General features: G+C 41.0%; 1 protein-coding gene across 1 annotated transcript in view; it reads right to left on the bottom strand.

The window, feature by feature from the left end:
* The window catches only part of LOC136881905 (mannosyl-oligosaccharide 1,2-alpha-mannosidase IA), a 296,395-nt gene that overhangs the window by 17,873 nt on the left and 263,297 nt on the right, over window positions 1-15,225 (bottom strand). The window contains exons 7-8 of the mRNA XM_067154348.2: window positions 11,886-12,002; window positions 2,401-2,543 (exon numbers count right to left, since the gene is read on the bottom strand). Of these exons, the coding sequence (XP_067010449.2) occupies window positions 2,424-2,543; window positions 11,886-12,002 (237 nt within the window). The 3' untranslated portion in view covers window positions 2,401-2,423. The remainder of the gene's footprint in view (window positions 1-2,400; window positions 2,544-11,885; window positions 12,003-15,225) is intronic.

The following is a 15,225-nucleotide window of genomic DNA, read 5'->3' as shown; positions in this document are numbered from 1 at the left end:
CTCTCCGGACACTACATGCCTTTATAAATTATTATTATTAGCGAATTCTCCCAACATCGGAAGACATTAGGCAAATAACTCGATCAATTCTTCTGTGGGTTGTTCTTGTTTTTCCAATAGGTTTTAATTCTTTCCAAGAAGGCTTGTGTACGTTCTGCTGGCCACTTTGCTCTGTACTGTTTTTGTTGTGGTTGCTCTAATGTAACTTCCCAACTGTTCACTTTGAGTCTAAACATGTCTCTTTCTAGGATATCTGTTGAACTTATGTTTGTGTTTTTGAGGTCCTTTTGAAGCTCGTTAAGCCAGGGTGTTGAGTTCTTCAGCGAGGTTACATAATCTATTATCCTTCTGGTCAATCGATTTTCTGGTAATCTAGTCTGATGGGCAAAGAATTTAATTCGACATTTCCTAATATCAGTTTCGATGTTTCAGAACTTTTCTGTTGTTCTGATTGATTGTGACCTGTAACCGTCTTGGGTGTATCTTGCTTCTAAGATTTATTTAATGATCTTCCTTTATGCTTTTTTTTATTTCATCAAGTTCTTGTTTTCTGCTGAGTGCCAATGTTTCACTTGTGTGAAGGACTCTTGGTTTTATGACTGTGCTGTAATGCTGAATTTTTGTATGTCTTGACATGGATTTTTTGTTGTAGATGTTTTGGAGAAACCCTAATCATCTTTTAATTTTTTGGAGACGAGTTTTTTCTGAAATCTTCTCAAGGCTTGTCGGTTCGATAAATTCTTCGAGGTATTATTATTATTATTATTATTATTATTATTATTATTATTATTATTATTATTATCATGGTGATCAAGGAAGAATGGTGGAGAGAGAGAATAAAGTGGTGGGCTTTGGTACATTAGCCTACCCCAGTAAGTGTCTGAGAATGGAAATGGATGAAGATGATGTTTTACTAGCTGATGATTTAGAAGATTTGATTTCTCTGAATGATGAACCGTAAAAATGCTTTTCTGTTATAACTGTTCCTCCTGTGGGTGGGGACAGTAGAATAACAGCCACGGTATCCCCTACCTATGAAATGTCGTATGGCTTTCAGTGCCGGGATATCCCAGGACGGGTTCGGCTCGCCAGGTTCAGGTCTTTCACTTAGACTCCCGTAGGCGACCTGTGCGTCATGATGAGGATGAAATGACGATGAAGACAACACATACACCCAGCCCCCGTGCCATTGGAATTAACCAATTAAGGTTAAAATCCTCGACCCGGTCGGGAATCGAACCCGGGACCCTCTGAACCGAAGGCCAGTACGCTGACCGTTCAGCCAACAAGTCGGACATCCCCTACCTATCATAAGAGGTGACTGAAAGGAGCCCCAGGGGCTCTTAACTTGGGAGCGTAGGTTGGTGACCACAGGGCCCTCAGCTGAGTCCTGGCATTACTTCCATTTACTTGCGTCAGGCTCCTCACTTTCCTCAATCCTATCTGACCTCCCTTGGTCAACTTGTGCTCTTTTCCGACCCCGATGTTATTAGGTAACAACGCCTAGGGAGCCTGTAATTTTCACGCCCTTCGAGGCTCTTCTCTTTCTTTGGCCAATACCTTCATTTTTCAAAATGTTGCATCCCTTCCATTTTTTCTCTCTGATTACTGTTAAACAGAGGATGGTTGCCCAGTTGTACTTTCTCCTAAAATGGTAATCACCACCACCACCACTACAACCACTGTTATAACTACTAAAGAAAGCTGCCTCTGTGGATCAGCGGTAGAGTGTCGGCCTCCGGATCCCAAGATAGCGGGTTCAAACCCGGCAGAGGTAGTCGGATTTTTGAAGGGCGGAAAAAAGTCCATTTGACACTCCATGTCGTACAATGTCGGCATGTAAAAGATCTCTGGTGACACATTTGGTGTTTACCCGACAAAATTCATTAAATCTCAGCCATAGACGCCCAAGAGAGTTTCGGTTTACTCGGTCTGCCATCTAGTGGGGGCCTAGAGTAAAACGGAACGTCGAAATTGACGAGCAGACAGCCAGATGGCGTCAACTTGAAATGTCTGCACACGGTAGCTGAGGCCATACGATTATTATTATTATTATTATTATTATTATTATTATTATTATTATTATTATTATTATTATTATTATTACTAAAGAAAATGTATACACGTCAAGCATGACCTGAGCCATTCTCCTTCCACAGTAGAGTATAGCAGTGAAATAAAACTCCTCCCATGCTGAATGGTTATGTAATAATTTTACAGAGTTATCTATTCTATTATCATATTATTTGTCTTTGTTATGCTCTTGTGATGAACCTGAACATTTTCAGGAAGCTTATAAAAATAAAATAAAAGTAGGGATACAAATATCCATCAGGCTCGCATTATACAATGGTTATGAGAATTCCATTAAAAATATCTCACCATCTGCGTTCCACATACCTACAATAAATAAGCTGCTCTCCTTATACCTGCTCCCGATAGTAGGGGTTCACCCCCTTAATAGGCAAAGGATGCGCCTCCGTGTTGTATACCCACTCGTCTAGCGAGATCAGACTATCGTCGCTGAAGAGCAGATACAAGTACTGAAACAGTAAAAAAAAGAACACATTTCAATTGTAACAAAATATCTATGTAAATAAAATTATAATTTTGTCTGCACACTTCATGTTTATGCAGTTTCCTTAAAATGAAACAATTTAAATTCCATCTTATTCAATACCACACAAATCTTAAATGTCTAAATCCTTAACAAACAATTACCGTGGGCATATGTTTTGGCTATTTTTTAAAACCAGGAGAGTATGTCCAATAATTTTCATGGCTGAAGGAGGCCAAAATTATTGTACATTGTCAGATGATGGAAAATTGAACTTAGAGATAAAGACGCTAATTAAACAAGCCATGAAGTACTACCAGAGTGAGGAAAATTGTATGGGACAAGGATATGCCAATGAAAAGCAAGGAGGTTCTCTACAAGACAATCGTGTATATAGTATAACCTTGATTTTGTGTGACCTTGATTAGTGTAAACCCGCATTTAACGGAATAAATTTCCAGTCCCGAAAATTATTCCATAAGAGCAATGCAATTTTATATTCGATTTAACTTAATTCACAATAGGACAAAACCAACATTTAGTGTTAAGGAACTATTAAAATCTCAAATATTTATTTCTATTCGTTTTGGTTATGGGACATTTCTGAACCTATGGAAAAGACGTCATAAGCTTGCTAAGGATGATTTAAGGCAGAAGAGGAATTTAGAGCGCAGGCATTTAGGGCTAAAGTGAGATGTCGGACTCTGATACATATCCGACGCGGTCACTCTAGTAGAAGAGACCCCCGTTTTATTGACAATATTCTTATAAACCTTTGAAAATTCCTATATTAATCTGTGCAATATCCTTTTGGTTACAATGAGAACCCTTTTATGGATTCATCTGTTATTACTGGCAATATTCATACATTCTACTCCAACGTTTTTAGTGAATGTGATCGATCATGTTCCGTATTGATTCCTCGCTTCACACGAGCGAGTCGATATTGAGCGAGGCTGCTCACAACTCTGATGTAAACAAACATCGGGGATAACATGTTTTCACAATAAGTGCAATGACAGCAGTTGTTAACTCCTCAGAAATAAAGGCTGAAGTAAACAATTGCTTAATTTTAATACTATGTACTGAAATAAAATAAGAATGTGATAATTCTTCTTCTCAAGATACAGCAGTGTGCATAACTAATTTCAGAGGTTAGGTTATGTACTTTCGAGTCTTGTTAAGTAATACCAATATAATGGTCCGTTATTGGACATTATAAATTTTCCAGCTAACTCATTCTTGGTTGCCTGCGTTTCGCCCTCATAGTGCATTGGCACTGCTGGTGGCTTCAAATGGCCTATGAAGTGGCCTCCATGGTATGCACTAGCCTTGCGTCTTGGGTGGTGTGCTAAGTCCCAACTGACGAGCCTAACTTAGCACACGAGGGCGAAACGCAGGCAACCAAGAATGAGTTAGCTGGAAAATTTATATAATGTCCAATAACGGACCATTATATTGGTATTATAAATTTACTCATTCAGGACAAATATTTTAGGTTCCCTATGGGAATCAACATCTACATCATTTGATGGCCAGGCAGGCATCTATTTTTGGAAATGAGACATAGCTCTCATAGTGCATTGGCACTGCTGGTGGCTTCAAATGGCCTATGCAGTGGCCTCCACGGGCACTTCCTGTCGGTACCGTTAGATGTCGCTGCAATCAAGTCCAAGAAGAGCAAGTAATTCAAGTCTCAACCAGCAGGTGGAAGAAGTAGAAGAAGAAGTACATAACGTTGAAATTTCAAATTCAAATTCAAACCAGGTGGCAACAATGAGTAATTCACCACACCGTTATCGCCTAACGGCTCTGAAGAAATGGAATCGGAAACTACGAAAATGGCACGTCGCAGGGAAAATACATCTTCGCCCTCACCAACATCAGAACGGAAAAGACGGTGCAACTTAAATTCATCATTCGACTCAGAGACGCTGACATCAGGGTCAACCTACACTTCGCCGAGCTCAGTGGTACAAAACCTGACCCCACTGGGCTCTCCAGGCTCCGGCATCCGACCACTAAGAGTGGAAATAGAAGAAGAAGCCGACATCATAGCGCCTTTCCATATGCCTCAGAGATCGCCGCAGCGAACCCTGGACTTCATGCCAACCAACGTAAGGAGCTACGCCCAAGCGGCTAAGAACCCTGCGTTGGCACCTTCCATCAGGCAACGAAGTGTTGTGACCACGGTGCCCCTGCCACCACCAAACTTCTACGTCGTAAAACTAATGCATATCGACCTAGACAAGGCCAACACACGAGCCTTATACAAGATCATCACAAGGTTCACCCCTAACCATGCCAGCTATGAAATGGAAATACAGAGAACACGGGATGGCTATTTCAACATTAAAACATCGAAGCCGTTTTATCACCATCTAACTACAGCCATTGGAGTGCATCAATTCGGAAAGCACGCGAGGGCAGCTAACATCACTCAACAGGCTCCAACCAGGCGAGCGCCTCCCTCTCGCCCCTCACCTATCCTATCAGTGGTGGCCTACCAAGTGGAACGGGACTGGACGGAGGATGAGATCGCCGCCCAGCTGCAGCAAGAGGGTCATCAGATCTATAAAGTCATCAGGATCCGAAACAACCAAGGCCCAACTTCCCTGATCCGGATACTATCCAGGGACATCAACACGCTGGATGGCCTACTGCGGGACGGCGCCGTCATCTACCGTCGCAGGCATCGAGTGGAGCCCTCAAGATCCTCACCGCCCCAGAAGATCAGGTGTGATCGTTGCCAGAGGTACGACCACGCACCAGGCACCCCTTGCGTGCACCCCGAGGTATGTGCTATTTGTGGACAGGAGCATCCCACTCAAAATTGTAGTAATAAGTCATCTCCGAAATGTGTAAATTGTAACCTCCCCCACCCAACTTTCTCATAAAAATGTAAAGCCCGCCCAGCTCCAGACCCAACCCAACCAGAATCAGTAGTTCCAGTTATCTCCCAAGATCTCCCCACCCCCCGCTCCCTCATCCAACCTCCCCACCCCCAGTACTGAGAACATCATACGATTCATAAGTATGGTGTTACAGAACGTCCTTCCCTTTAACCGCCCCCATATCCTATCCCAAGTCCAGCTAGCAGCGCGACTGGTGTTAAACACTCACGTGGATATAGCGTACTCCGGGAATAAAATGCACTATGCATTTTTTCCCTTGAACGCTGTCCCAATAATTAATTAATGGTCAAATTATACTATACTAATATCGGCTCTCTAAACACCAGCCGTGCTCTACTGGACAACTCCCTCTCGCTGTACGACCCGGATATTTTCATCTTAAATGAAACATTTCTAACTCCAAAACAAAGCCCACACTTTAAGCTATTCCATCTCAACAGAGCAGACAGACCAGGACAAGCTCGTGGAGGAGTAGCCATAGGAATCAGGAAACATATAACAACTAAATCTTTCTCTTATAATTTTGCGAATAACTTCTCAGAATACCTAATAATAGAAACATATCTTCCAAACAATACCACTATAGCAATAGTAACAATGTACCTTACACCCAGATCACCTCCACCAGTAGATTTCATTAAATACATAGACTCAACTTTTCATAATTACATATTTATAGCCGACATTAATATTAATTCTTATAATGTAACACAATCTAATGACTTTAATAGAGTAATTTCGCAAATCCAGGGAGTGCAGATTCCCTTCCCCTTCCACACCCGTCCTATTTCCAACTCCACCCCCGACATGCTCATCTTATCGCCCTCACTCTCCACTAACCCAGTAATAGAAAAAGGACTATGTATAGATTCTGACCACGCACCAGCGATAATCACCATCCCAAACATATCCTACACATTACGTAACCAATATTCCCGCCCTCCTCCCACCAGACGTTATTTTCAAACCGACTGGCAACAATACCGCCAAACAATAACAGAACTGCTCCAGCACTCCCCCCCACCTACCTCAATCCCGAACCTACAGGCACTAATCAGTTTAGTAGAGCAAGTAATAATAACAGCTGACCAAAGACACATTCCGAGACATTCCTATCATCCTACCAAACCCCCAATCCCCCCCAAAGCACTATCATTACTAAAACTAGCCCACGAACTGTACAACTCCTACTTACGTACTCGCGACAATACGACTTTACGAGAGCACAGAAGAACACTAAGACATGCACGTTCGTACATCAAAGCAATAAAACAAAAACTATGGACTACTGAATGTTCAGAATTATCTGATATGCACGACTAACATATTCTGGACTACATTTCGAAGACTAACTAAAACACATAAATCACGACCCACCTATCCTATACACGTCGCTCCTAACCCTCCTACTACAGACAAAGAAAAAGCAGACGTTTTTGCTGACCATTACTCTCAAGTCTTCTCTCCCCCATAAATACCACAATACAGACATCCAGAAGAACCTACAATAATACAGCATAATAACCCAGATCTCACTCATCTCAAACCCTCCTTCAATCACTTTCGAGAAGTAGACTATAACCATCCACTTAACGCTCCAATCACACCCCAAAAAATACAAAACTTTCTACGTTACAAACGTAACACCGCTCCCGGCCCAGATAACATCTCCTATCGCCACATAAAAGAAGCCCCACTCATCCTAATTAACATACTCTGCTCGATCTATAACACTATGTTATATACCGGTGTTTTTCCTGAACACTGGGGTAAATCTATCATATTATTATTCCCGAAACCTAACAAGCTTCCGTCTGACATTCACTCCTATAGACCAATATCACTCCTCACAGTACTCAGTAAAATATTTGAAGGAATATTATATAAAAGAATGTCGAGATACCTACATTCTCTCAACCTCCTTCCAACCTCCCAAGCCGGCTTCCGACCACATTTTTCCACCCAAGACCACCTTTTCCACATCACATCTTCCGTAAACACCTATATTAAAACCAGTAAACCAGCCGCCCTCATATGCCTTGATGTTAACAAAGCCTTCGACTCTGTCTGGCACGAAGGACTTATATTCAAAATTAGCCACCTCCCGCTCCCCACCACCATCATAAGACTAATATTTAATTATCTCAAAACCAGGAAAGCCATAATTAACATCAACGGAACCCACTCGTATACCTTCCCCATAACCTCAGGTCTAGCTCAAGGCTCCCCACACTCTCCTTTCCTTTATATACTATACACATACGACATACCGCACCCAGCACCACCATTACGACTCTACCAATATGCTGATGACCTTGCCATCCTAGCCTTCAGTCTCACCTTCACATCCCTAAACAACAGGCTACAGAAATACTTAAACACCCTCGAAACCTGGCTAAACCACTGGCACATCTCCATCAACCCCACCAAAACCCAATTCATAGTTTTCCGAAATAAATCCCGTCTCTGCCCTACACGCCACAAAGTCCACATAACAATGTATAATACACCCTTTGTTGAAACTAACGGACTAACTTACCTAGGAATTAAATTTCAAAATAACCTGCATTGGAACCATCATCTAGACGACATCCACAGGAAAGCTTTAAGCTGTTTTCGAGCACTCAGATCCCTAACAGGTTTCACATGGGGACTTAAACCCACCCAGATAATTAACGTTTATAAGACTTTCATCCGACCATTAATAACCTACGCCTCCCTGACATGGATCACAGCCCACCCAACTGAATACGTTAAACTTAACAGACTCGACCGACACGCCATACGTATAGCTCACCATCTACCTACAGATACACCCTCTGCCAATTTCACCCCATATTATACCTTCCCAAAAATAACATCATACCTACATAAACTACGCCTCCAATATTTGACAAGAGGCACACTCCATAACAACCCTATAATTAAAGAAGCCCTACCACTGTCACCCCTAGCCACCGCAATTCTAAACGACAACCGCACTCCAGAAAATTCCCATATTTTCCCACCTCCCATCACCTAACTTCCACCACCTTCCCACTGTCACCGCCACAAAGTCTCAACAATCGCATATCATAATTGAAAGGATGCTCCTGACCACGGTGACACATCACCAGAATAGCGTACCGGCCGACTTAGGCACCACAAGTGCTGTCACAGATAATAAGTGAAAGTGAAGTGAAGTGAAATCTCTAGTAATTCTCAAAGAAAGTGAAAAATTTCAGTGAATTTACCATGTGAATGTTTCAAATTGTATACGTGAAAATGAATAATATCACAATCACCACTATTATTACTAAAAGATTATTACTATTATTATTGCTTTTCAAAACATTATTATTATTATCATATTATGGCTATTAATCAAAATTATCACCACTTCCCTGGACAGCAATAATAATATCTAAACGGACAACATAAACATTTGGTTAACATAATTATCATTATCATTATTAAATTACTGTCATTATTATTACTATTTATTTACTAAATATTTTATTTCCATCCTATGCAAAGATAAGAATTCAAAATATAAACCGCCACAAGACGAGACCAAACCATCAATGAACACATACTACTACCGCATTGTTGACAACACTGACTGACCCACTAACACAGTGACCACTACGACTATGAATGACATTCCAAACAAACATGTGACTAGTAGTACTACCACAGATGTTTATAAACAAACAAATAACACCAAGACAAGACAGACCGTACCCCGCAAAAGACATACTAAATAGTATAAACCACTGTATAAATAAATATTAAATATGTAACTTGTGAAATACAAAGTGTATCGTATTACCAAATACATATGTTACAAATAAAAAACAAAATGGACCTAAAAACTATAGCCAATCAAGAGGCTCCACGAAACAAGAAATTTACCTTGAAAACTGTGTAAAACTTGTGCTAAATATATAATTATTGTAAATTGTTACATATGTAGTGAATACGATCAGCAAGAAGGACTTAAAGACTCTAACCAAAGAAGAAGCTAAATGAAACAATTACCAAATGTAAATATATGTAAATATAAATGTACAAAGAAAGAATTCAATAAACGGGATCTAGCGGGGGAAGACTATGGGGGGGTGTGGTGCGGGTCCTCTCCGTGGGATGGTTCCCCTTGGTGGTCCGGCGACCTCTGCGCCAAATCAACGATATAAATGACGTATGTACAACACATACAATCACGTTTAAAGCCAAAATATCAAAAATCAACAATCAAAGGCCAAAGAGCTACTAGTTTAGCTGACAAACTAGTCAGCTGTCAAAGGACAGGAATGAAATAACCTCAGCAGCAGCAGCAACCTCCACGGTATGCACTAGCCTTGCGTCTTGGGTGGTGTGCTAAGTCCCAACTGACGAGCCTAACTTAGCACACGAGGGCGAAACGCAGGCAACCAAGAATGAGTTAGCTGGAAAATTTATAATGTCCAATAACGGACCATTATATTGGTATTATAAATTTACTCATTCAGGACAAATATTTTAGGTTCCCTATGGGAATCAACATCTACATCTTGTTAAGTTTCAGTAAGGCTGTTCCCAGGTAAATTTATAGTGAAAATGTTATTATTCTACATGGAGCTTGAAATATGTTTTCATAATATGTGCGCAGTAAACCTAGGTTACGTGACACTGTTCGACGTAAGAAAACAGAAATGCTCTCCACATGCCTCTGGAGTAATGCTATTACAGCTTTTAAAAATAAAACTGAATATGCATCTTCAGATTATTGAAATTAGAAAATACGTACTAATGAGTAAACCACTGCTTGGAAAACATCTGCAAAAATGTTTAAACAAAGCGATTGCTGTTTCACACCGATTTTAATGTGTTTTTGTGCAAGTTTGGTATCGTTTCCGACTTTTATGGAAAATCATGTACAACGTTATAAGAACCTTAAACTGAAGGGGTTTTGTATTCACCGACAAAAATCTGTCAGAATTAAGCACAAATTGAAACTACAGTACAGCGTGTAGGGTAGATATCTCCTTGTTTTATTGTTGTCATTGTGTAAATAATATATGATGGTACAGTTTATGTTAATACAGGCAAAGATCTCTGGAAAAGGTGTGCTTTTTACTGAAACCTCGATTTAAGGTTTAAAAAATTAGGTTCCAGTAAAAATGCTAAATAGGATTTCTACTGTAGTACTGAATAATGCTTCAGCAGTCTTGACACTGACCAAGATAAGCAACTGAAATGTGACTCCTGAGAAATATCGGATGAAAAACGAGATGAAACAAGGTATGCAATGAAGTAAAATTACAGAGCTGATATTAGGAAATTGCAGGACAGGATGAATTCAGAAATGTTGAAGTCGTTCGGGCAAATGTCAAGAATGCCAAAGCAGGCATACAAGGGAAGAGGGCTAGAACCGAGTGAGCGGCTGCACGGTTTGAATCATGTAGCCATCTATTTGCTCTACGTCGCACCGACACTTATAGATCTTATGACTATGATGGGACAGAAAAGGCCTAGGAATGGGAAAGAAGCGGCCGTGGTCTTAATTAAGGTACATCCCCAGCATTGGCCTGGTGTGAAAATGGGAAACCACGGAAAACCACGGATGGGAGCTTTTCGCTGCGCGCCCCTACACGCACGGCCAACTCGCCCGGTTATGTAGCTATCAGCTTGCATTCGGGAGATAGTGAATTTGAACTCCACAGTTAACAGCACTGAAAACAGTTTTCCATTTTCACACCATGCAAAATATATCAATTAAGACCATGGTTGGTTCCTTCCCACTCCTAACTCTCTCCCATCCCATCACTGCAGTAAGACCAATCTGTGTCAGTGCGACATAAAGCAAAATTGTAAAGAATGCTAGAGGCTGGCCTAGAACTAGATGGAAGGATACAGTGAAGGAGTCAGGAATGTCAGCTGATACTCATATCCAACTATTCATATTTCTCCAGCGATTCTTCCAATTCTTGAATTTAGGGATGCAGATGCCTTTGATGGCTAAGGAGACCAATCCTGGCATGACACATACTACCACATTGGTTGCACCTGATAGAGGGTGGAGGTCGTGTTTGAGCCTGGCATTGTTTACACCTCTGACGCTTTTCTGCTTCCTGTCTATGCTATTCACGCTCCAATTGCACAACAGAGTGAACGAGTGCATTACAGACAAAGGAATCAATGGTGACAGAGCGTTCAAAGAGAAATGGTGCAAGGACAGAGTGAAGAGGACTACATTGGTAAACTACCCTACCCAGACAGAACCTGGAAGAGCGTACGTATGAAGACGACTAGTGATGGTGGTGATGATATGAAGCACATAAAAACAACTTTTCCAAAACTTTGTAACATCAGAGAGAAACAGAGAGAGAGAGAGAGAGAGAGAGAGAGAGAGAGAGAGACAGGGAACTTAAGCATAAATTCAGCCAACTAACCTTAAGAGTTTCAGCTAGGAAAAAGCTTTGTTGTACATCATCCTTGGGCGGGTCATCCAGGTAGACATTTTTGAGTCCCGTATATCCACCTGCAACCCGGCAGTGTTTCTCCAATGCCTGTCAATCATAGCAGACAACATTAGAATGGAAACTGAGGAGTATGAACAGTACAGTTTATGAGACATGGACAGAATTCAAGAATTACACAAAAACAGCCCTTAAAAAAAATATATCAAAATTAAACTATCCTTTTTTTTCTACATTTAGGATGACACCTGAAATTTATCTGATTTCACCAACTTAGTGACGCCAAAGAAAATTGTCTGAGCAGAATGAATGTGTCACCCTGCTTCCAATGCAACATTAGACAAACTTGACCTAGTTTTATGCTTATTTACATTCATGACCGAGAATACGTGTTCGGAAAGGTATGTCAAGTGAAACATAGTAACTAATTTGCATACCAATGCATGGATACATGAAAACTCTTTTTGTTTCTAAGTTCTCATGAAATTCAAGGAGGCTGCCTGGAATATTATAATACCTACCTTTCAAATTGTGTTTTACTGAGGCCTGTTCAGAAGTTGTAGAAAAGGCATCATAAAAATGTTTAATTCAGGCAATATGTCTTCGATATTTTTTAACCATTATCAAATTGTTTAATAATAATAATGTTCCACTAACTATTTTTGGTGGTTTTCAGAGAAGCCGAGGTGCTGGCATTTTGTCCTGCAGGAGTTTATTTATGTGCCAGTAAATCCACTGCCACGAGGCTGACATATTTGAGCACTTTCAAACACCACCGCACTTACCCAGGATCGAACCTGCCAAGTTGTGGTCAGAAGGCAAGCGCCTCAATCGTCTGAGCCACTCAGCCTGACTTGAATTGTTTAAAGACTTCATGGTAACTATCAGTGTTACAATCAGACAAGTCACGTGGTTTTAAAGTTGGGAATTCTTCAATATCTTTCTCCAGTAACTCTTTTTCGAACAATGAAAGGTCCATCTCAAGACCACACATTCTGTCCCATTAGCACCAATAAACACAATTTTTGGCTTGCAAAGCCACATTTAGATCACTCAGATGGTTTCTAATGTCAGCAAAGAAGATGGGGTGGACGAATTCTCCAGTATCTGGAGCAGCGGTGGGTCAGCTCTGGGCAGACACGAGGCAGTGACAGGGCTCCCTAGCCCTCAAAATGCTTAGTTGGAATGGCCTGCGTTGGAGGATCTCAAGACGATTACCGCCGTGAAACTAATTTCACTAGTCAATGACAGGAAACCAGTGCTAACATCACCATCTGTTACAAAGGGAAGTATAATACATGCTTTTGTAAGTGATACCATTTCTTTGCCGTCTGGCCATGCGCAGAGCCAGATTTAGTGTAGACAGGCCCCTAAGTTGAACCCAAAGTGCCTGCCACCTTGTTCCTGGCAAGTATTCTGTACCAAATTATCTTCTTCTTCTTCTTCTTCTTCTTCTTCTTCTTCTTCTTCTTCTTCTTCTTCTTAGTCAGGTCGTTGATCAAGGACGTCCATAGTTCTCTCTCTCTCTCTACCACACTCTTCTTCCCTCCCATATTTCATCCACTTTTACTCTTCTCTTTTCTATACACTCCTTCACTGCATCGATCCACCTCTATCTGGGCCTTCCTCATTGTCTTCCTTCTATTATTTTCTCCATAATATCCCATTCTTTTTTTATTTGAAAATGGCTCATTTTGGCCATTAATCATTTTTAGTTTGTAAGAAATAAAAGATAAAATGTTAAAACTCTGAAGCATGAACTCCCCATATCTGGTTTGTCTGTGTATCATCATCATCATCATCATCATCATCATCATCATCATCATATTTTTTACAATTTGCTTTACGTTACACCGACACAGATAGGTCTTATGACGACGATGGGACAGGAAAGGGCTAGGAGTCGGAAGGAATCGCCTGTGGCCTTAATTAAGGTACAGACCAAGGATTAGTCTGGTGTGAAAATGGGAAACCACGGAAAACCATCCTCAGAGTTGCCGACAATGGGGTTCGAACGCACTACCTCCCGGATGCAAGCTCACAGCTGCGCGCCCCTAACTGCACACCCAACTTGCCCGGTAATAATAATAATAATAATAATAATAATAATAATAATAATAATAATAATAATAATAATAATAATAATAATAATAATAATAATAATAATATAGAGGAAGTAAACCTTATTCAGCTTATCCCAGGTATTTCTGTGGTCACTGGAGCCACCCAGGCCCATTTTGGTTTGACTTGGGGTTTATTGCTGGATGCCCTTCCTCGCGCCACGTGATTTTTGACTAAAATATTAATCCAGGATCGACCAAAATTCAAACCTCAACCTCGGGGTGGGAAGGCAGCAGCTAAGCCACTGAGCTAAAGATGCCCCCATCATCATTTGACACTTCCAGTTTCCCAGAGTACTGTTGGCGAGGGTCTTCCACTCTGTCTTACTGAAGTATGTTCCTTTGTTAACGAACATCCTCCAGTGTCCTTCCCCGATCTGCAATGTCTATCTTTACGATGTTCATCCAGTGGGTTCTTGGTCTTCCCACCATCCGTTATCCTACCACATGTCTCTACAAGTTAACATATGCTGCCATTGTTGGCTCCATCCTCGTTACGTGCCCAAACCACCTCAATCTGGACATGCTGACCTGATCTAAAACAATCCCAACTTCCTTCCTAACCACACCATTCCTTAACTTCTCCAGTTTTGTTTTTTGAAATGTGGACCTCGGAAACTTCATCTTAGATGTCTGCAATCTTGACGAGTCGTCCTTAGTGAGGGTGTGGGTTTCAATACCATACAAAAATACTGGTATGAAGTACTGACTGAACATCACCAGCTTTGATTTTGTTGGTACTCTGGGATCCCAGAGGAGTGTTCATACTTGCTAGTAAAAGTGGGAGCTCTTCTGCACTCTGTTTGCCACATCCTTTGTTGCTAGTGTATCTCAACATATTACACTGCTGAGGAAAGTAAAGTTTCGCTGGTCATCCCCCTCTGTTTATTGCCATCACTGTCCGCTTATCTTGAGATTGAATTCCTAGAACTTAATCTTCCGTTCATTATTGAGTCTCATCTGTACTTGTTCCTCAGTTTCTCCTCAGATCACATCATTGGCAAAAGCCACTGCATTTAGTTCACCAGAGTTTTTCTTGATGTCTGTCATTATGTCATCCATGATGGTGATAAACAATAATGGGGATAGTGCACTGCCATGCTGGACTCCACTTTTGGTCTGGAATCAGGATGAATGTCCATCACCCAATCGCACACAGCCGGTACAGTGCTCATACAGCATCTGAACTTTCT

The sequence above is a fragment of the Anabrus simplex genome, chromosome 10 (assembly GCF_040414725.1).
Source record: "Anabrus simplex isolate iqAnaSimp1 chromosome 10, ASM4041472v1, whole genome shotgun sequence".
In the NCBI taxonomy this organism is placed as follows: Eukaryota; Metazoa; Arthropoda; class Insecta; order Orthoptera; family Tettigoniidae; genus Anabrus; species Anabrus simplex.
This window is presented reverse-complemented; position numbering and strand designations above follow the sequence as displayed.